Source organism: Calypte anna, chromosome 10, assembly GCF_003957555.1.
Source record: "Calypte anna isolate BGI_N300 chromosome 10, bCalAnn1_v1.p, whole genome shotgun sequence".
NCBI classification, from domain to species: Eukaryota; Metazoa; Chordata; class Aves; order Apodiformes; family Trochilidae; genus Calypte; species Calypte anna.
This window is the reverse complement of record NC_044256.1, coordinates 21,778,836-21,801,981: the sequence shown is the minus strand read 5'-3', so window position 1 is coordinate 21,801,981 and position 23,146 is coordinate 21,778,836. Positions and strand designations below refer to the sequence as shown.

Genomic DNA, 23,146 nt, shown 5'->3' with positions numbered 1-23,146 from the left:
AAACTCTGACATATGAACCACATTGATACAATGCATGCAGGAGAAATTAAATGGGGAAGGTAGACAAGTTCTCCTTAAGCTCAAGGTATAAGGTTGCTCAGATAACACTTCTGTTCTTTGCCAGGGCTTGGAAGAAAATGTGCTAACAACCATTCCTTTAAAAAGTTCCAACCTTTCTCAACAAGTGAGCTCAAAATAAGCATTTTGCTGTGAAAGCATCCCCTCCAAAAGACACTCTCCATTTGCCCCACACACACTAGATTTCACACTTCAAGCAGAAGCAAGACAGAAACCATGGAAGGAGAGAAGCTTGTGCAACTTTCCGGTGTTTGTTACATCCTGAAGCACTGAGCCACAGCTCAGATATTTAGATAGCTTTCACAGATTAGTAACATCAGTTCCTTCCTCCCCCTGCTAGAATAAAGAGGATAAAATTCTTAACATATTTAAAAAAAGCTCTAAAGGAAGCAGAAAATGTTACTTGTCCATATGTAAAAGATCCCTATAGAGACACACATCATTTAACAAACTTGTTACCATACTATGAGAGGAATGTATACAGACAATAAATCATGCTCATTTTAAGACAATAAATTAGATCACCTATTAAGGATTCAATTGTAGGAACCTCTCCAAGGTCATCCAGCAGCTCATGAATTGGATCATTGTGCTCAGGAGCAATCGCATCTTGATGGTCTAAGAGCAACTAGATGAACAGAAAGAACATTTATGTTGTTAACTGAATATCCGTTGCTAGACAGTACCTATACATTACTTGGAGCTGATGTATTTTTTTGAAAAAGATTTTATTTCACTAAACTTCAAGCAGCAGTATCAACATTCAAAGCTATGCCGTTATCACATACTCAAATACTTCCAGAAGAAACTCAGAAAAGCCACAAGCAATTACTGAATTCTATAAGCCAACAAGCTCTTTCACACTACAAAAGACAACTTTTGGTCTTGAATTTGGTAATTCTTTGTTTCAGCTAGAAGCAGAATTTTCTTCATAAGCACTGCTTATCAGGAGCAACTTTGACCGATATATACTTACAGTGTGTGTATTGATGATTTCACCGATAGAAATATAAATAACTGGTTTAGTGAGCGTCACCAAGTCAGAATATTCATCAATATTAAATTTATCCTGTAATTCAGGAACCTCACAGGCAGTCTGAAAAAAACGCCTTCAGAAAAAAGGAGGAGAAAAGAACAATCAGGATGACTCAGGAATCACATGATGTATCAACATCAATAATTCCCCATTAACAATCCCAGGTATAGTCTCTCTTTAAACTACAGTACATTACAGATTACTACAGCTTGTCCACTTTAGTTGAACACATCAGAAGTAACCTGATAAGTTCAATTAATGACATTAGCTCATTTTTCAGCATTCACAGGACAGGTATATGGCTCTGGTAACCTAGTTCACACCTTGTACTGCCCTCCACCGCAGTAACACCCCTTGCTCCCTCTTAGAAAACACAACGTATACCACCACGATTTTTTAATAAAGCTTACTTCAATGATATGAACAGCTAAATGCCATCCTGCTTTATTCTTGAGAACTACTAGGTTTTCATTTACACCAAGGGTTTAGATAGGAGAGAAAAATGTATTCTAGTTGTCCAAATCCAAAGTGTCACAACAAGGGTGTGCAAAAGCAACCTCTATGATGGAAACTACCGAGTCACAAAGATACTTGACTTCACAATCTCATGAGCATATAATGTACTGTTCATAAATTACAGGTACAGTTTTATCTCACGGTCGCTGACACTTATGGCAGCCTAGAGTGCAAACTCTTATTTTTAACAGGCAGCACATTTGAGAAAGAGAAAATTTATCATCTTTAAAATTTATTATTACTGATTTTTACTTGCAGTGTTACCCTCTGCCAAACTTTCAAGCTTAATTAGATGATCTACCTGAACTTCTGGTATGACTGCAACAGGTATTCATTAATTATGCTTAGGTGTGCATTGTCTCCCATGAACATCTTATTGGATGCAGCATGCTGCAACATCTTTGCAATGGAACCCAGGTTCCTGCGCTGATCCGTGGTCAGCTGACCTCCAGCTGAAAGGTCAATGATGTCAAACGCATCTGGTGCCACAATGGCTGGATTCATGTAGCGATAATAGAGCAAGTTGCCAACAATCTGGGAAAAGTCAGATAGAGAAGAAATGCACCAAGGAACAATCTGAAGCCCAACTAAATTCTGTTGAAACTACTCTGTTAATTTGATACATTATTTCCTTGTAAGCCAGACGCCCTTCCAAGGTTCTGCTGTGCTGCTGTATACAAGCACATACTATCCCAAGGAATCCAGTGTAAAAAATTAAAATAAAAAAAGCATAATAAAAAAAACAAAACCAAACACACACTACGATGCAATAGGACAGTCAAAGCAAAGAGTGAAGACGGAGCACTACCAGTCAAAGGACAATACAGCTGCAGATATTTCTATGCATAAATATTTAACACTTTTAACTTACAAAAATGCACAGACAGGAGACACTACAGGTTCCCAACAGACTACTCATATGACCATGAGACAATCTATCAGGAATAGTAAACATAATTGAGTTATTCTAACAGAGGGCAGAACAGTCATGATATAGATAAACCTGGTAGTGCAGTTTCATTATGGAATAAGAACTAAGTCAGAGAAGCATGCAGCAACAGCCACTATCTCCAACAAGGCAAAAACGGTGAGGAAGCATGACACACGAAGAAGCTAAACTAAGCAAACTACTTTCCTTTACTTCTCCAAAGCCCTTTTCTCTTTCAGAAAAATTCTTTGATAAGCCAGCAACATTTTCCAGCAGATCCTTAGTTAAAAGTTAGAAAGAGTAACAAAAAAAACCCCACATTTAATTCAGAGGTAAGAAAATCAGAACAGAAGAAAAATGGCATTTGACACTTCAAAATCTTATTTACCTGGTCAAACGTGAGCAGCAACAAACTTCAAGGAACCAAAATAAAGATGTCACATTTTCTGTATGTTCCCAAATGCACTTCTAACCTGTACCTGATATTTTGTCAAAAGTAATTCCAGCAATGAAAAAGAATTAACCCAACATGCTGATGTAAAGTGATAGTTCTCACACTGTATGCTCGGGTATTTTCTTGTGATTCAAAGAAACTTGCAGAGAGCCAGGTCACTGAATCTTGGCTTCACCTGTTTTCCACATAATTTAAATTCACGGGAGAGACCAGGGAGTAAATAAAAGAACTGAAATCAGAGGGGAAAAAAAATCTAACCATTGATGAGAAGCCCCAGAAATTATTAACCTCTTTCAGTGAGGTCATGTTTTTGACAACAGTTTCATACAAGCCCCCGCTGTACTCTCAATGACTGTGTCATGGGAAGACAACAGTCAAAGATGTGTTCCATCAGTAACAAGAAAACACATCTGTGAAACAACCATATTAATAAACTTTCAAACTTGCAGGGGGAAAAGAACAGGTATCAGGGTAACTTTGGCAGCTAAAAAGAGTAAAATCTACAGGTAGCAATTGCACACAACTGCAGTTTTGACTTTCATGTAGACAGTTATCAGGAGGATTAATGAAAACTGCATTTTTCCACCTTAATTTACAGATGGAAGAAATTAATTCACCTGCATAGAAAGAATCGATGTCTCAGAATGGGAAAGCACAGAACTAGAAGAGAGAAGAAAACAGCATTCAGATTGGTAATTATTTAGTAATGAAGCAGAGGCAGAGAAGTGTAAAGAGATGTTGTGAAGTATTCTAAGATCCAAACTTCAATAACAAGCAAAGCATTCATGGATATAAAGGCCCTTACAATTACCAAAAGCCATAATCCCAAGATACTTCAACAAAAAGCCCAAAGCTATACTCATCTGAGAGCACCTACTATTAGGATCCTTTTAGTTCTCCAGAACTACTGAAATGCAAAATACAAAATGGACTAGACATCATGTGAAGTGACTCTCTCAACATGTTGCTGTCAAAACACTCTGAAGTGTTGGAAACAGACGAATAAGGTACTTCAGAATTTTGCATAGACTTTTTAACTTGTCATTGTCTTTTTCTTAAAGAATAAGCTGGCTGTGATCAAACCAGCAAACCCAAGGTTTACTTTCTAGGAGCAAGAATACCCCGAAAGTCAAGAAACCCTAAATGCCCGAGATATTAAAAGCAAAGCAGAAACAACAGGGTATCTCCCCTTCTGAACAATGTATTACATCTCAGGTGACGTACATGAAGCTAACAATCAAAAGCCCAATGTGAAACATTTTCTACCCATAGAAGCAAATAAATAAGCTTTACATTGGTTGACGTGCACTCCTCTCCACACATACACCCAACAAAGGAGAATGAGATGTGCTTGCCACAGCCAATTGGGCTGACAATTACTCACAAAGGTTTTCAGACCCTTACCTTCAGAAGCTCATCCTCACCAGCATCAGGAAACTTGTCATGCAGGGAGTCTTTTAGTACCTTGGCAATGAAACGCATTCCGTAACTTAAGAGAGAAAGAAAACAGCAAATAAGACTGCTGCAAGCACAAACCCACCCACAGCTTCTCAGGGACAATACTGCAGTACACCAGACTCACGGGATTTTGTCCACTGAACTAACAATGGCAGACAGGAACTTGTCAGTCACTGTCCTCATGTTTCTGATTGAGGCATCCAGGCGCATCCTCACCTCTTCATGATTCAGAGCTTGCTCAGGTGTGACATCATATGGCAGTTTGCTATTTGAAAAAGTCAAACATGAAGATATTTCTTAGGACAGCCTAGAAGACTTTCTAGATTGACATGGAAACACTTGGCTGCCAAGAGCTGTGCATTGCCTTCAATTAATCTGTAAGGAACTGGAAAAGCTTCCTCTACTCTCCCTGGGAAAGGTCACTGTAAGAAAACACCGAGCGAACTCAAAACTATCTTTTTACAGCATGTGCATATGAGGCAGAAAAGTGCCACCTGTGACACATACTGGTACTTCAGGCTGCAAACAAATTGGCAAAAAATCAAGCAACATATTTGAACATTATAATGATAAAAATGCTTGGACACAAACCAGAAGCTGAATCACCATCTGTAAAATTGATGTAATATGCCATTGGCAGGGAAGCAGTGCCAAATGTGTAGATATATTTTCTTCATCAGCTGAAACTACTGTGTAGCATTCCAGTGAAGACAGAGACAAACCAGGTAATTTTTAAAGGATTTCGTATGTCGCATGTAAAGAGGAAGACCTGAGCACGTCTTTGTGTGCATTTTTATTGTCCAGAATTTTGAACCACAGGTATGACAAGATGTATGGCTGCAGACTGCTTTGAATGGGGAAACTCACTTGTGTCTTAAGCATGTTAAAAAAACAAGCAAACAACCCCACAGCAACACAGAACACAATAGAAAGCTCAAGTTATAGCAAATCACATACACTGGAAAAAGAAAGAAACCAGAATGACACAAAATCATGTAGCATAATCCAACTGTCACCAGTGGCTGACATTAACTAGAAAGATGCTAGGACTAAAAGAACTGCAATGTCACGCTTCTCCAGCAAAAGACGTTTTCTCGTGGCTTGCAAATAACACTTCAGTTTGCACAGGCTATATATGACACGAGAAGACTGGTACAGAATACAACTACCAAATACTTCTTTTAAACCATGATTTCTTTTAGGTTAGAAAGCATCCCAAAGCACTTCTTCCTCCATCTCCTAACGAGATTCCCTTTCAGTACTGTCAGCACGATTTCCAGAGTGTGATTTTTATACATCAAGGATGAAAGCCATCTTGAGGAGATGAGAAAGCCGGGATCAGTTGGACAGATGCATGCAGTGAAACCAAGGATGGCTTGGAATGACTAACTGTGCAGAGCAAAGCAGTCAAGCAGTGTTTAGAAAAACACCATAGTAAAAGCTTCCATACCTGGCTTCACCAGTTTGAGATTCCATCTGGTTAACCCAAGACTTGTAAATATCCACTGGATCGGTTTTGATATTGAGTGATTTGTCATCAATGATTTCCTTCACAACTGGTGCCAGGATCTGCCTCAAGGCATTCTGACCGCGGGCTCCACGGTTGAAACTTACCACCATCTTAATAACAGTAGGATTTCCAGTCACAATTTCCTGTATTTGGTCTACTTTTGATCTGAAGTAGAAAGAAACTATATGAATCACAAGGTATACACATAATTTTGTGAGCTTTAGATACCTTTCTCTGCATTAAAGAACCCCAGATTAAAAGTAGTTGCCATGTTGAGGAGTGAAGTCTTGACCAAAGTAAAATCCACTCATCCACAACAGACATCCTCAACTCTTTCTTTATAGAACAGATATTAAATAGGAAGAGGACAATGAAGTGACAGTTTAGCCTTGTCTGCATATTAGCATGAGACATCAGGTGAAAACTGCCTCAATTTGAGCAACTGCCAAAACTGATTCAACAGCAAGAGCGTGCTGTATGCTACCACATACTTGATCTCTTCCTGCAATGCTGTTTGGAAAAGCCGCAACAACAGGTATTCCTCTCTTTGATTGGATGCGTAGTTATACAGTGTGAAGATGACAGAATCCATGAACTTTGTGGATTTGTTTTGAGGCATCTGAAAAATCAGCTTGGCCAAGTAGGTTGGGTTAGTCTAAAACAACAAGAAAAATCACATAAGTGTGCATGTCCACACAGGCCAGTGTCACTAAGAACTATGGTGGCTCAACATTAGAGTGCATAAGCAAAGAATGTGCCAAGTCATATAAGACACTATGACAACAGATTACCAAGCACTATTAGAAGCTGCTTACCTGAAGTAAGTAGAACAGATGCTGATAGGCTTCCAGCTTTTCTCTCTTCTCTTTGCTCAAAGCCTTCAAACCTCCCCTTTGTTTGTTCAGCATCATCATGTCAGACAGCTGTTCCTTGTTCTTCTTGGTAAGTTTTTTGCTATGAGAAACAACATCCTGGAAAGAAAGAATAGAGTATTCATTTTAGTAGCTGTAGGCATACCCTGACCCTACCTTTCCACACACAAGGGGTCTCCCAGATGAAACTGTTTTCCAATACTGTTTGTTATACAATACACTCCTTTGCTGCAAACTTGTGGCATGTCACTTGCTTAACTACAAGAAATAATATAGTTCTCCAAGTCTTCAAACACACACCGGAGTCTAGTGTTGGCTTATCTTTTTTAGCTTAAGGTCTTGCTTGTTCTTCTACAGTTTTCTTTCCAGGGATACATATTACATCAGTGTAATGGAGTAAGAGACTAAAGGGAGTAAAATCTGCAAGTTTTCTACTAAGTCTGAGCAGGAGTTGGACTTGATGAACCTGATGGGTCCAACTCAACAGATTCTGTGATTCTAACTGACATCCAAGTCCAGGAGCTCTCCATGCTTACTACAACTGAGGTCAGTTCAATCTGTAGTTGGTCTCCCACCAGAACATTTCCTACCTGCAATGTAATTTTGTTTTTCACTAGCAGCCCAATTTTTATGTCCATGAGATTGAGGTCATTTTCCAGTTGCTGATTGGATCGGATCAAGGTTACAACTTCCTCACGCAATTTCATTAGCTCAAGCTCCTCCTGAAAATCTTGGTCACTCTGATCAAGCAAGTGAACAAATTTCCGAACCACAGCCATAGGTGGGTTTTCAGCATTAACTAAAAACAGGCAAGAAAACATCATGTGATGGGAATCAGAAGTAAGTACATGCCTTAGCTATGTCTAAATATGTCACATAAAATAGCAGCCAGAATCAAATTAGCACCACCATGTCTACACAGCTTCTTACATTTTGAATTCTTTGTTTTGAGTAAATCATGAGAAAAGCAAACAGTAAAGAACTAAGTCAGTATCAGGCTAGGATAGTCCACACCATCAAAGCTTACTGGAAAGCTACAGCTCTATTTTTCAGCAGCAAAAGCATCAGCAGGAGTCAAATTTTCCTTCAGCCTGAAAAGCTGCCTAGTCTCTGCACTGCCCTACCATCTTCATCCCAGTCACTCTTCGAAACTGTCCTGATGTTACAGATCATGCCAGCAATATCTCCCCACAAAGAGATTCAAGGCACAGCAGTTTTATCTTCTTGGCAATACTTACTGAGGGTTTTGTAGTCTTCTCGAGCTTTGTTTGCTCGGATAAAGGCTTGAATTTTTATAACATCATTTATCTAGGATGAAAAAAAAAAAAAAAAAAAAAAAAAAGCACTTGACCTCATTCTACAGAGCACAAAAGTCACGTAATTAATCCACTTAAACAAGATAATCTCTTACATGATTTCTGAAATACTGCAGGCGATCTCTGTAACGTCTTCTGGCTTGATACATCCTGGTCATTGATTGAATCTATAGAAGGAAAATCAAAATACTCAGATAACTTCCTTACAAAGTTCACTACCCAAAAGCTTCAAAAAATTTAGCAGAAAGCCTTCGCTACCTTTACTACTTGGTCCTTTTGTGCTCGTAGGTAATCCAAACGAATTTGATATGCCTTCCTCTGCTTATAGCCACGCCACTGGGACTGAAAACACAAAAAAAGCACACTGACTTACTTTACTAATTAAAGAGAAGTAATTCCAAATCTGAGCTTCTTTCTGCTCCTCTAACGTCCCTTTTGACCAAGTAAAATGTGAGGGAGACATGCTTATCAAGAGATACACAGTGAGAAGCATACACTATTTCACCAACTGTAATCATGAGAAACTTGATATTACCCCATGTAGAGCCCAGACCTTCTGAGGCACAACTGGAGATAAAGGATCCAGTGAAACAGTGAAGTTGACAAACTGTTTTTCACAAGATCGTGCACCACATGCTGCTGCTGGCAAGAACTGTGATCTTACATTACAAGCCTTCAGTGCAGACTCATTGCTACTGATCCTTGGAACTGAAGTCAGGCAAGGGGCTGGACTGTACTTAGAGGGGGAGGGTGTCACTTTAATGATCTGAGTGTGGTTTGGGGGATTTTGTTGTGGGCCCTTTTCAAATTAACACGCAAAGCACTTAAGCAAAAGGAAACGGCACAGATACTGCTCAAATAATGAAGTGGTAATGGGGTGCAAAGCATCTCTTCATTTGCATACATTTCAATTACAACACCATAGAAAGATTTTTCCTTGTTTCTCCTGTAAAAGTGCCCAACCTCATGGTGAATTATCCCACTCTCTCTTTCAGGTCCTCAATCCTCCAAATCCCTGGACAAATTTCAAGAGAAAATTCTTACTCAGGAGTACTGAAAACCCTATTGTTTCTCTTCAACCCATTATTAATCACATGGTATTAATATTATTTATGTGATCCATAAAGACATACTACATATTGCCCTACTCCCAAAGCACTATATCAGATCATAAAACAATACACAAAACTCCGCATGTAAGATTTTCTCTCTCCACTTAAGCCTGAGAAGACTTAATTAATTATTTTTGACAAGGAAAAGTAAATAATTTACCAAAACTCTTTGGGAGAAGGGTAACACCTTTAAATAATTTGCAAAATGAGGTGAAGACAATTGTGTGCTGCCGTAACTGTTTGAATTGCACAAAAAAACTGCCAACAACTTTATGTGTAGAAAACAACTGCAGAGTACAACTTTCAAACATAATCAAAGTATATGATTACCTGGATGCAAGTGATTGCTGGGACTTGTTTCTTCAAAAAATTCATTCTTGAGTTGAACTCCTGGCGAACAAGATATCCGCGACAGCAAGCCTGAAGTTTCATAATCAGGTTCTCATTGGCCAGCCACAATTGCTCTCGGTTGTACGCTGCAGTGACTCCAGATATGGTGCTCTGAATTATCGTCAGGATAGAAAGAAGAGCCAGAGAAAGAGAGTGCAGATACAAGAAACAGGATGTTAGTTACATCAGCTTCCTGTACTGCACCTACAAGAAACTTCCAACTTGCCTTTCAGTGAAGAACAATACCATGGTCCAGGTACCTTTTTACCAATAGGAGAAATTTTTCTGAAATGGGACACACACAATCTGATCATGCCCAACGAAATAAATGTGTTGCTAAGCTTGTTAACATAACTATGGAGTTGAAGCATTCTCTCTTAGACACCAAGGATGGGAATAGTAAGAACATTAACTTTTCAGAAAACTTGTGTTATCTATCCTACCTGTATCTCCTCTCGTGACAGCTGTGTGTCATTTTGCACAAATTTTACTGGCTCTTCCCATCCTCCCTCTTTGGTCCGCAGGTTATGATAGTAATGGTAGCCTCCTCTTACCCAGTGTTTCACCCATTCACTGCCATTGGCCCCTAAGAGCAGAAACCACAGTGTAAGTCTCAAAACTAGACAAGTACCTTATCTTTCCACATACAAATGTTACAACTAGGACATCCACATACACAGATGCTCATTCCTCCAAGTCAGAGAACTCCAAGGTATGTTTCAGAGTCCCAAATAATCTCGTATGAGAACTGTCTAAGCACACCACATTCTACAGGTGGAAAGCATTCTACTGTTTGCTATTTTTTTTATTAAACTTTATTTCACAAAGCATCCACAATTGCCAACTGTAACACAAGACTTCTCCCCAGAGTATTTTTTTCCAATTGTACATGCAATAACCTTGACCTTTTCTCACTAATAGTTAGCTACTTGAGGTTCACCTGCTGCCATTTTTCTTGTCTTGACTTTGGACAGCTCTTGCTGGTATGTCTCAGCACATTCTGGAGTGACTCCATATAATCCAACATCAGGTGAACGCAAGGCACTCAGGGTCTGGCTAACATCACCATTGTCTACAGCTTCATTAATGGAGAGAATTCCTAAGGAGACTTTGGTAACAGAAAGAAACAGGTTATCTTGCCATTCAGGGGCTCAGTGACTTACAGTTGGCATGTGTATATACACACATATTTATGATTTCATTTTCAGTACAGTTACCTATTCAAAGCAGAATCAGAAGGAAGCAACTGTGCATGTTTGTATAACTTTCTCAGCCTAACATCAAATCAGAAGTTTTGGAAGTGGAAAAAAACCCATTTTATTAGCATACCAGAGATGAAGAAACAGAATCAAGGAAAATATAAGGTGACTAATCACTTTATCAGTACTGTACAGCTCAAGCAAGGCCAGCAGTCAGGTGCAATTGTTGAACAGAAAATTAGAGATACAGGGTAAATACAAACAGAACAATACTGTACTTTAAAAACATAAAAACAGGCACTCTGAAGCACTAAATACAGAGAACAGGCATATAAACAACATTTGCAGAGAACAGGACATTAGAGTGTAGACTGAAGACTTTAAAAACCCTGATATTTTGTTAAAGAGAAAGCTTCTGTTTGGAACACAAAAATTCCCAAAAAAGACCATTAAAAAAAAAAAAAAAAGACAAAGCCAAGTTAAGCAGAGAGTGTCCAAGTAAAGCAGAGAGTGTTAGTTACTTCATTGTTTCTGGAGGCAAAAAAGACATCAGTATAGATGTACAGAGACTGGGATGTAACAATGGGTGGATCAGTCCACCTGCATTGGTGCTAAGGAGCAAAAGTGGGTATCACTGGTGGGTACTATCGTCTGTATTTGAAAAAGATGTGAGGTACAGTATAAACGCTTCATAGAACCAAGTCAACAGTATATCCCACAAGCAAAAGGTAATGCGCACCAGAAAACAGCACTTAAAGTGTGCATGTGTACATTCTCAAACCTAACCAACAATCCACAGAGACACGCAACTAAATGCAAATGACAACTGGATACAGACTTGCCTAGTCAGTGAATATGATCACATGCAAAACTCAATAAATGGCATATACCCACAACAGGTAAGAAACTTAATATCTGAAGAAGCTGACATTCACTCTTCAAAGAAAAATGACTACACAAGTAGCACCTAAGTGCATGTGATTTTCTTTGACACATTCACATGGTAATTCTAGCTCCCAAACTCTTCTCGAGTAACCAGTGTTTGGTTGATAATGGGCATTAATTGCAGTATTGTGTGTGAAATACTTACATCTCTCAGACTCCTCTGTGTCCTTGTTAGCCCTAAGAATCCCATCCTGAATTTCATCTAGCCAAAGTACAGCTGTTTCGTCCTGTGTGTCCTTAAGAGAACATGTGAGGCAAAGAGTATCACTTTACTTTGCAAAGTAAAATAACCCATGCTAAACAATGGCCAACATTGTAGTTTTCCTCATTAGAGAGGATAAGTATTTCAGTCTACTCCAACATGAGGACACTGTGTACACTTGTGACTAGCAGAGACTACTATGGTATTTCCAGATTCAGTACCTTCTACCAGTCAAAAGCTCTTCTCAACAAAGAATAAAGTCTGTCAGTGGGAATCACTCTGACAAGCAAGTAGAGCACAAGGCTAAGGACTTGGTATCAGTTAGTCCTAAAGCCATGCTTGTTCATGCTTTTCAGGAACACAAGTTAGTCCTTCAACAGAACATGGCTACAAAGAGTTCTTAGAACAAAAAGGTGCCAATGCAAGTCTGTGTGCAGCAGCTAAAACCTCTCGGGTAACAAATGCCACATCAGGCTATTCTTGTCCTGGTCCACAAAAGTTCATAAGCCTGTACAAACTAGCAAACAAAAAATGTTGTACATATTGTGGCTGGGTGTACACATGCAACAGCCAGAGATGAGCTTTAATTCTTTAACAGATTCAAGAAGGGGAAAGACAAGTGTTTAGCAAGTCCCAAAATACAAAAAAAGAACAATGACCCTGAAGTTGCCAAGCACAGCTTCTTCCCACCCACGGCTGCTTCCTCTATGCAACTGGTGAAAGAAATGCTAAGCTGCAACTGCACTCCTTGGATAACGCTGGTTGTACAAACAGAACACAGGAAACATTTACCTTTGGTATGGAATAATAATCACACAGAACAAAAGAGCCACTATTTACAGTGTTCAAGAGCTTCAGGGACAGACTAAAAATGAACCTTTTTTTTTTTTTTTTTTTTTAACACACCCTCTGCATTTTCCCCACAGTTCTGTAGGTCTGAAATGGACAAGTTTAATGATATTTCATTGAAGAGACTAACATGTCATTCACAGGCAGATCTCATCTGAAAGCCCAAACAGTCACAGTACCCGCAACAGCAAAATACCAGTCCAGGTAGTGGGGGAGAATAATCAAAGGAACAACTTCCTCTGATGTAATCCCTACCAGCAAAATTCAGCCCACTACCAAAACTATTCTCGCCATCTCTCTATCTACTGTCACAGGCTTTCTGGAAGGTACAAACAGTGTAACATACTACAGAGTCTGCTGCTTCTGTCCCTCCTCATCGCGTGTGAAATGTGCATCAAGCAGCTCCCCATCCACACAGGCGACGGAACAACCTCTTGTGGTGAGCTACCATCCCTCTTGGCCCCAAGGTACAGACATCACTAGCTAGCAAGTAACAGCTGCCTTCAGCCAGTGACTGATTTCCTCATAATGTTACTTCATAATATGATCTTCCAATACTTGAAATCACTGTCATGCTGCTGAGAGAAGCCCTGAACTGAACATATGCCTAAATAAGGTAATTTCACACAACTGAGAAGTTAGCAGCATGGCCTGGCACAAGCTTAAGCACACACTGAAAAGAGTTCATTACTTCATTCTGACTCAGCAGGAGGAAATGCTTCAGCATAAAATGGGTTCCTGAGGAACATTAACCCTTTCAGAACTCTTGGGGAAGCTGCTTAATGATTTTCATCAGAAATGCATAGTTTTCAGCGATTGCCACTGCGTGGGTTTACCTTTAGTAAAAAAAAAAAAAAGTGTTCAACACAATCTAGATCTTAAGTCTCTGCAAAATTCTGCACTGGTCTTAGAGCAATGAGTTATATAACAGGAAAAAAAAACAATCAGGAAAAAAACCCCAACAGCTGTGTATACACACGCACACTCTACTCTTTCCTAAGCTTGTAAAATGACACTCGCTCTTCCTCTCCCCATCTTCACACCTTCACACTTAAGTCAGTTCTTGAAAGTGGAAACTACATACAAACTGGTAACAAGTCCTTGGCTAATGAGAAAAGACAACTACACAAAAAAGACAACTAGCTCAAAAAAGTGATTCATAATAAAAGTGCTACTTTCAGCATGTATTTTGCTTCATTGGTTTTTCTAATTTATCACTTAATAGATTTTTCCACTTTCAAAAACTTCTATTGCCCTATACAGCTATGCCTGTGACTACATTTAACAAAGACCATTAAAAATTACTTCAGCTTGCAGAACACTGGCATTCAGAAGTTCAGACCTCCTAGAATGAACATGGTCAGCTGAGGCATGTTATTATTCCACAAAACAGACACCTATCTCAATCTGAACCCAGGATTAGCTGCAGCAAGCCATCTCATGTAGTTGACGTCCTTATACCCATACATCTCTAGTTCATGAAGATCCATCCAGTCTGACTACAAATCTCTCTAGTATAGGAAAGTACAATCTGACCGGGTGAGCTCAGTTGATGGGATGTAGAATGCCCAGCTGTCCACTTCCAGTTTTAATTCCTCACTCTCAGGACCAGCAATAAGCCCAATACACAGACCTAAAAGTTTTGAAAGGTGCATTAAATATCTCTCACCTGAGCTTTCTCTCGCTTGGCACGAAGCAGTGTATCCTGGTAATGCTGTGCTACCTTTGGGGCTACACCCTCCAATTTTGCTGCTGGAATCTGTAAGGCTTGAAGTGTCTTTTTGGTGTCCCCTTCATCCAGAGCTTCATTGATAAGACCAATAGCCAAAATCCCTGAGAAGGAATGCATAGGGGAATAAATAAAACTTTGTGTTTGGTCAACAATAATCATAAGCATAGCTTCAGAAAAAAACTGCAGTTAGTCCTTCTTAAACCAGGTATTGGCTGAGAACCACAATATTTTTAACATAAAATATTATTTAATACTAAAGAAAACAAGACTATTTCTCCACCTTAAAACAGTCATAATGCCTGGGCACTGCAATTAAAAAAAACAAGCAAAAGAAAAACCCACACAACAAAGCACACCATCACTCGGGGAGACCACATGCAGGGACAGAATTTAGTCCTCAGACATCTGGCTCAGAGCCACTAGAAGAGAATTATCAAAGCACAAATGGCCAGACTTCATGTTACAGTTTTCCAAGGCTGTAGCTTCTCTAGAATGAATCTAAAGATTTGCATGGAATATCATTCAAAAATACAGTCACTTCTATTTCAGAAAACTCTTTCATTAAACATAAGTCGTATTAGCTGTTTTAGCAGAGATGTGTACTCTACTGACTTTTTCTTCTATGCAGGAAAGACTATGACAAAACAAAGTTTAGAGGAAAACCAGAACATCCTAGGGAAGAGGTGGTATTTGAATGGAACAGAGAATAGGGAAAATTATATGTTGATACCACTGCAAGGAACAGAATTATAGAATCACTAGGATCACTAAAACACTGGCACAGCTTCTGCCAAAAAGCAGGCTCTGTTTGACTTAGGAAACACCAAAGAATATAAGTAGTAATTCTCTCTGATTAATTTGCTAATATGAACATGACATGAGTACACAGAACAGCAATCTTACAGCTGCTCACCAGAAAGCATTTTCTAATCAAAACAATTTACCAGGGTAGTGGAAATGAAAGTATATACTTCTATGCCTTGACAAACTCCTCAGACTAATTTAATTCATAGACAGGAAGTAGAATCATGGAATTGGCTGGGTTGGAAGGGACCTCAGAAATCATCGAGTCCAACCCTTGAACCACCGTTGCGGTTGCTAGACTATGGCACTGAGTGCCACATCCAGTCTCTTTTGAAATATCTCCAGGAACGGAGAACCCACTACTTCCCTGGGCAGCCCTTTCCAATGCCGGATCACTCTCTCCGTAAAGAAATTCTTTCTAATATCAAACCTAAACTTCCCCTGGCACAACTTAAGACCATGCCCTCTTGTCTTGTTGAAAGTCGTCTGGCAAAAGAGCCCAACCCCCACCTGGCTACACCCTCCTTTCAGGTAGTTGTAGAGAGCGATGAGGTCTCCCCTGAGCCGCCTCTTCTTTAGGCTGAACAACCCCAGCTCTCTCAGCCTCTCCTCATAGGGTCTGTGCTTGAGTCCTTTCACCAGCCTGGTTGCCCTCCTTTGGACCTGCTCCAGGACCTCGATATCCTTCCTGAATTGGGGGGCCCAGAACTGGACACAGTACTCGAGGTGTGGCCTCACCAGCACTGAGTACAGGGGGCAGAATCACTTCCTTGGACCTGCTGGCGATGCTGTTCCAGATACAGGCCAGGATGCCATTGGCTTTCTTGGCCACCTGGGCACACTGCTGGCTCATGTTCAGCTTCCTGTCGATCCAGACTCCCAGACAAATTACTGCTTTTTGAAATATTATTGCTAATTGAAATAGAAAGTGTCCTTGCATAAGGGCATACATGAAGCAGACCAAAGAATTAAGAAACTCCCCATGAGAACAGGCTGTCTCATTACAGCATTTTCTGCACCCTTCCTTATTGGATGATAAGGAGTGTTATAAGAAATGGTGTTGGGACTACACAACTTTTAGAATTCTGCCGTGACTTCTTGAAGAGAGGATGCTGTGCAACCAGCATCTTGGCACATACCAGCACCGGTGTGGGTCTGCCATTGTGTGCTTTCCACAAATCTGCCCATGTGACCCAAACAGGAAACCCCGTGTCTATTTGGAGATCATGGAACAATTGTGTTAATTAAGATAGCAGGCTTTTAAAATAACACTTAAGCCCTCTCTAAAGTCTTTAAAAGTTGATACACAACTCGCCAGCTTTGCAACAACAAGTAGCAGGAGGCTGCTTGTCTCAGTATCCAATATAAGCTTCATCATCACCTTCACATTTGTGGTAAATCTCTCTCCCGATGCAAGGCTTTAAGCTAAGTATTACAAAAGATGGCTTGAAAGTAAATATGCATATGCAAGAGGTTTTCAGTACCCGTCATAACAAAAAACTATGGTACCTTAATGAAACTGGAAAAAAAATCAGTAAAAAATTAAACTACCTGATACAAAAGCTGACCTAAGAGTATGTTTGCTTATTTGCGCTATTTTCAAGGACAAATCTATCTCCACTCAGGACTTTAAGACAACTAATGCTGTCTTAGAGAGGAAAATTTTTCCCATTTTCTGTTTTGCAAATATTATCATTACACTCAATGCCAGGTTTTTTTATCACTGCTAAAAGGCACCTATTGGCATAAACACTACTAAAAAATAGATACAGGAAAAAAAACCAGAACTAGAAAAAGCACAGAAGTTAGGTTAATGCCCACTCACATTTCTCAGTCTGCATCAGGATTTTTTTCCTCATGCATATCTAAGCTTTGGTACTCACCCTTACTCAAAACACTGTACTAGCTGTAAGTGTACGTAACATTCTACAATCGGGAATTTTTTTTGCACTTGATCAATACTTGATGCTAAAAGGCAACAGCTGCACAGGGATGTTCTACTGGTCATAAGGTCAGTTATTGGGTCACTTCAGCTTTTGGAGATGCTGGGTTAGATGCATGCTTTAAAAACTGATGCAGCTTTTAATAGATGCTGCTTTTAAAACTAAGTCGTATGCAACGTAAAAACAGAAAATAAAAGCTTCTAGTTTCCTGACAGAATTAATTGTAAGCAAAGCAATTAAACTCTTAAATCCCATTTCAAGTCTAGGAAGAGATCTGGGTCCCAGTATCTGGAACTAAGAATTTCAATTGCATCAAATTGATGACAAAATTAGTTTTTAAATTAAATTTTTCCTTTAAAAAAGAAGAATTTGTATCATGGTTTAAACAAGAGCATTTAAACACATAGCTGTTGAACAGACAGCATTTCAGAATAAACTTTTGGCATCTCTGTTTATTTATCACTGAATCAATGTAACTTCAAAAGCCTACTTCTTTGATGCAATATTTGCATTACTTCAAAAAAGCTATAATTTGGAAGTAGAATTATTACAGACAGGAGTTAAAGAACTAAGATCTGGAAATAAAGTGATCTGTTTGTTCATTCAGTCTCATTATCCGTGGCAGAAAATACATCTGACAGATCATTGCATCTGAGAGCCACGAGCACAAAGATGGCTATCTTATCATGCATTTGCAGGTCAGATTACCCACAGATAGAGTAGAGGGGGATCTGGAGTAGTCTGTGGAACTCCCACTAGATACTAGAAAGGTTAAAAAAAAAATCAAAGCATATTCGACAAGAGAGAAGAGCACAATCTCAACGGGGCAGAGACTGCAGTCAAGAAGAGAATAAGACTTCAAGAAAAGTAATATCTACTGAATACAGCAAATTAGGAACAAGAATGGAGTACTCCAAGAGTGGGCTACACTTAAATCAGATTTGGGCAATTCTAGTTTTTATTAAATTTGAGGGGCTGAAGTGAAATCAGAAGAGATTATAAACTAACCCTACACACAGACCGCAGGCAACGCATGTTATTATCAAAAAGGGTTGAAATATGCACAGGAAGTATTAACTGGCCGGAGATACCGATTTCAATACCACAAGCACTCCTGACTGCTGGATCTCTCAATCATCAGTCCTGCTATCAAGCCTTTCACATTACAAAGTCTTGCCTCACAAATAAGATCTTCCTAAGTATCTAAAACATGACAACTACAAGTCAATCCATATTTTTTTGTATTGATACATATCTAAGTTTAGCACTCATTATGAGCTAGGATCAGTCTAGCATGAACAGAGCAGAAAAACTTACTTTCATGTTCTTCATGCACAATTATGTTCACACGATCAATGCATGACTGGATATCATTCCACGTGACAAATTCATTTCTTTCTGCACGTGCTTGAGCTTTCAGCTTCATCAAATCATCAATGTATCTGTCAAAGAACAAAACCCCAAACCAACAAATCTTACATCACAACAAGCTAGCTAGGGAACACAGTACACAGCATGAAAACTGTACACAAAGTGGAAGAGGTGACATGTGGGTAGAATCTGGAACAAATATGAAAATTATGAAAAAGAGGAAAGGCTGTGTGAAGGATGGTCTGCCCAAATGTGAAATCATTGACAAAAGCACTAAAACACTGAACAAGGGTCTACGATGTGTGAGCTGGCATAGCTCTAGCGTCGACCAAATTACACCAGACACTGATTTAATGTGAAATCTGTAAGTGTTGAGAGACAGCTGAGAAATCAGATCAGTAAGAAACAGTAATCACAAAAACACGACAGAAGAGCCAACACAGCTTAAATTGATACTGTAATAAATAACAAAGAGAAAGCAAAGTGTAAGGGGGAGAAAAAAAAGTCAGAAAGTTACAGAATATAAGCAACGTCAAGGACAGACAAAATTCTTGAAATATCTACCTCTGAGAGTTCTCATCCTCAATGTTTGTAAGCCCTGTGGCAGGACAGCTCAGTTGTTTCCACACTGTATTAACATCTCCTGAATCCAAAGCTCTATTAATCAGGGCCACACAAGACAGCATCTCTACAGCAACAGATAATTCTGGATGGGTGAGGTTACCCTGCACACAAAAAGGACAAGAAATTAATTCCACTCACCCTTTACACGCTATTGCTGCATACAAAATGGAGCAGTTGTCAGAACAGACATATGACAAAGCAAAGGGACACCCTTTATTACACAGAAGTAGAAAGACAAATATGATAAACAAAACCAGAACACCAAGTAAGAGATTAAACTAGAATCTTAGAGCAGCTCAAGATTTAGGGTTTAAACTTCACATTAGAACAGACTGAACACCAAAGCAGCTACATGAAGGCTTGACAGGTTTGTTTGTTCCAGAGAAAACATTTAACAAAAAGACAAAGCAGCCCCATGGGTCCATACCAAATTCCAGAAGTAAGAGAGAATGTGGTACTCACTTCAGGGCTCTGTTGCTGCAAGGTGGCCAGCTCCCTTTGGTAAAGATCTGCAGCAAAAGCATAAACCTCTGGTAACTGGGCCTCTGGATTCATCAATTCTGTCACAGTCTTCTCAGCATCACCCATTCGAATTGCAGAATTAATTTTGGCTACTGCTGCCAGCCCTAGAAGTTCAAAGAGGCAGCATAGAATGAGAATGGTCAATAGTTGAGTTTCCAGTAATAAAGAGCGCCTTTATCCTACTCAGTAATCAGATACCTATCCCTTAAGCTGCAGGAAATTATGGAAGCTCTCTGATCCATGCTTCCCCCGTTGGTCTTTCATTAGGGCAGGCAGCTACAATACATAATGCCTTCTTTAAAACATGTTTAAAATCAGCCCACTTTCTGCCTGGTTATCTAAGCACAGCTTCCTAATAGTAAAAAACTTGATCATTATAAATTTGGGAGTATTTTCCTTTCTGTTCATGTCTATCCTGCTCAAGGCAGTAGCAAGTATTTTATAGTTGGCTAATTTTATAATAGTAGAAGTAGTTAAATGCTGAGCTCCACGCTGAATAAGGTACTTTTAAGGCAGCCTACCAGCTACTTTCCTCTTGTATTCTAACACCCTGTCTCCCCAGATCTCTAGTAGTCTCCTGTCTATCATAAATTGAATTAATTGCTCCTGCACAGCCAAAACTGAACACCGATCTCCAGAAAATAGCTCTGCATGGTGTCAGAAGCACCAATCAAAAACCAATAAGCCATCATGATCTGCATTTTACTTGCTACCTGTAATTATAAACAGTTAAAGGTTCTGTAACTCAACCCAACTTAGATTTAGATCAATCCACAGGTAACCTAGCTATCACACCTCATGGAGCAATCCAGATTGCCTTCACAGATCCACAGCAGAAAAACTCATAAAAGCATTATGGAAAAAGACATTATTTAAGGTGGATGCAAAAGTTCTGCATTCCTTAATATTTCAAATTATATGTTGTTATCTCCAGCAGTACTGTAAGAGCTGGATAAAAGACACTACAAAACAACACAGCGACCACGTCTGTTTCATGTTCTAAAAGCAGTTGTGAAGTACACAAAAAACATCCCCAACTCTTGGAGAGACCTCACATATCTCCACATAGACCCTGATGCTGTGCTGTCTCATCCTTTTTATCACATCCACAGTCATTTTGCAGCAGTAATTTCCACTGATCCTTACTTTGCTGATACTGCTGTGCTGCCCTGTTAGCAGAATCCACTCCTGACTGCAACTCTTCCTTCTGCAGAAGACCCATGAGGCCAGTCTTAGGGGGGAAAAAAAAAATTAAAACACAATACGAAGAGGGTAAAAGCTGTCAGCTTATTCACTTCAAATTGCTCACTAAAAAGGAAAAAAACACTGCTTTCCTAAAAACATTCTAGTGCCACATGGCTTCTGAAAACAATGCCACATACGTGAGGAAAACAGAAATTACTTACCAGATTCTCAGTTCATATGCTGAAACACCCTACATGTACAACCGGATCCTTTCTGCAGTATTAGGAGTGCAGTCCCATGAACACAGAAATTAAAGGCGAGACCCAGCTTCCAAAATTATAAAATATTTAAGACAAGGGGGACAATTTTGTGGGAAAACACTGGAGCTGTGTGCTGAAGTAGAATTGGTATTTGCGTAGTTTGCCATGAAGTGACACATATTAATTAATATGTTTACTCTTACCTCTGAGCAACAAAAGACTTAGCAGGACATCCAGGACAGCATACCATTTTGGCTTAGGTATTATTTGACCACTACTAGTAAAATGAGAGGGCAAACACACTTATAATATAATGGTTCTATAGGCATAGCAGTTACTGTTTTAAGGTCTGGTGAAATTATTTTCGTTATATACACATACATATAAGTATTATTCTGTTCTTTCATATGCAGAGATGAAAACTAAATTATAAGTATGCTCACTGTATGCTTCTGTCTCTTAGTGTGAACTTCCTCAAACCAACACTAAACTGTAATGCAGGTAGATAGCAAGCAGTGGTATGGTGAAAAAGGGGACCTAACAAATCAGAGTAATCTAAACTTTTCCATACCTCCTGTTTCTGTTGTCTATCACTCAAAAACTGCTTGAAATACCAGTCACAATTTTCTCGGAGCAATCCTCGGAGTCCCAGGGCTGGTGTTGCCAAAGCGTCATACAGTGCTAACGCATCTCCTCGTTCCAAAGCCAGGTGAATCTGTGATATGGCTGCATGTGCTAGCAACAGTAAAGCAGAGTTTTGAGAGAAACATTCAATGAGGAAGTCCCAGGTTTTATATAACCTACTGCTCAAAAAGAAATACTGAAGAATAGCAAGCCAGGTATGTGACTCACATAGGAGACTTCTTGCAAAGTAGCACTTGAAAAAGGGGCTGAAGGTTGGAAATGGCACACATGGCTCAAGATGAAGAACTTGGGGGGAGCACAGCAACACAAAACAATCCATTTCACTTTATTTAAAGGGCAATAGAAGTAAAATGAATTCAGCTTACAACTAACCATGAGCGAAAAAAACCCACAAAAACGAAAGAAAAAAAAACAACCCTCTCCACACACAAAAGAATCCACAAAAACAAGGGAGCTGCCTTCCACTTTTGTTAGCATTACAGAAAGTCAGGAAGAACAGAGATATAATTTTTAAGTACTCTTCTGATTTAGACTTCTAGTTTAGCATGATACCTACTGTTTACTTTATTGATATTTCCTTGAATCTCAGCTTGAGTCAGAAGTTCTTCATACACATCCCTCTCTCTCTCTGAATTTTCTGAGGCCATCTGAAGATGAAATAAAAACTAATTAATCTTTCTGCAATTTCCTTTGCCCTTTCAGATCTTCTCATTGCTCATGGCCTATATATATATATATACACACGATATATGTATCTATATAGAGCTGTGGTAAGTCATAGATAGGCTACCTTTACGCATGCAAGAAGCAGCCCTAGAAGTAAATAACTAGAAGTACACTCATACTCTGATACAGACAGCTTAGAAACACCTTATTCAGTGGCTCTATATGAACATAATGTAGAGCTCCAGCCAACCTAGCTAGATATTTGATAGCTAGTGTTAAAACCAATATTGACCCCTTCTGAGAGCATCAGTCAGTTATGCTTGTAACTGTGCAGAAAATATATCTATTAGAAGAGACAGCTGGAAGTAAAATTACAGGACAGAAAATTAATTCTATCCTGGCCCAAACCAGGACAGGAACACCCTAGAACGGCACCGGGAGTAAACTGACCAAACACTATACATACAGGACATTCTGTGAATTCTCAAAAGCTCAAACTGAAATAAAAAATCTGCAACGAATGCAAGGA

General features: G+C 39.3%; 1 protein-coding gene across 1 annotated transcript in view; it reads right to left on the bottom strand.

Annotated features, from left to right (window-relative positions):
• IQGAP1 (IQ motif containing GTPase activating protein 1) overlaps window positions 1-23,146 on the bottom strand; it is a 50,037-nt gene that overhangs the window by 7,665 nt on the left and 19,226 nt on the right. Inside the window, exons 9-31 of the mRNA XM_030456697.1 lie at window positions 22,508-22,598; window positions 21,878-22,041; window positions 21,008-21,092; window positions 19,802-19,965; window positions 19,280-19,440; window positions 18,662-18,786; window positions 14,535-14,698; window positions 11,960-12,050; window positions 10,611-10,778; window positions 10,114-10,256; window positions 9,611-9,781; window positions 8,427-8,510; window positions 8,264-8,335; window positions 8,091-8,160; window positions 7,443-7,651; window positions 6,796-6,951; window positions 6,472-6,635; window positions 5,921-6,145; window positions 4,595-4,735; window positions 4,417-4,501; window positions 1,932-2,164; window positions 1,055-1,187; window positions 604-706 (exon numbers count right to left, since the gene is read on the bottom strand). Coding sequence (XP_030312557.1) covers window positions 604-706; window positions 1,055-1,187; window positions 1,932-2,164; window positions 4,417-4,501; window positions 4,595-4,735; window positions 5,921-6,145; window positions 6,472-6,635; window positions 6,796-6,951; window positions 7,443-7,651; window positions 8,091-8,160; window positions 8,264-8,335; window positions 8,427-8,510; window positions 9,611-9,781; window positions 10,114-10,256; window positions 10,611-10,778; window positions 11,960-12,050; window positions 14,535-14,698; window positions 18,662-18,786; window positions 19,280-19,440; window positions 19,802-19,965; window positions 21,008-21,092; window positions 21,878-22,041; window positions 22,508-22,598 — 3,202 coding nt within the window. The remainder of the gene's footprint in view (window positions 1-603; window positions 707-1,054; window positions 1,188-1,931; window positions 2,165-4,416; window positions 4,502-4,594; window positions 4,736-5,920; window positions 6,146-6,471; window positions 6,636-6,795; window positions 6,952-7,442; window positions 7,652-8,090; window positions 8,161-8,263; window positions 8,336-8,426; window positions 8,511-9,610; window positions 9,782-10,113; window positions 10,257-10,610; window positions 10,779-11,959; window positions 12,051-14,534; window positions 14,699-18,661; window positions 18,787-19,279; window positions 19,441-19,801; window positions 19,966-21,007; window positions 21,093-21,877; window positions 22,042-22,507; window positions 22,599-23,146) is intronic.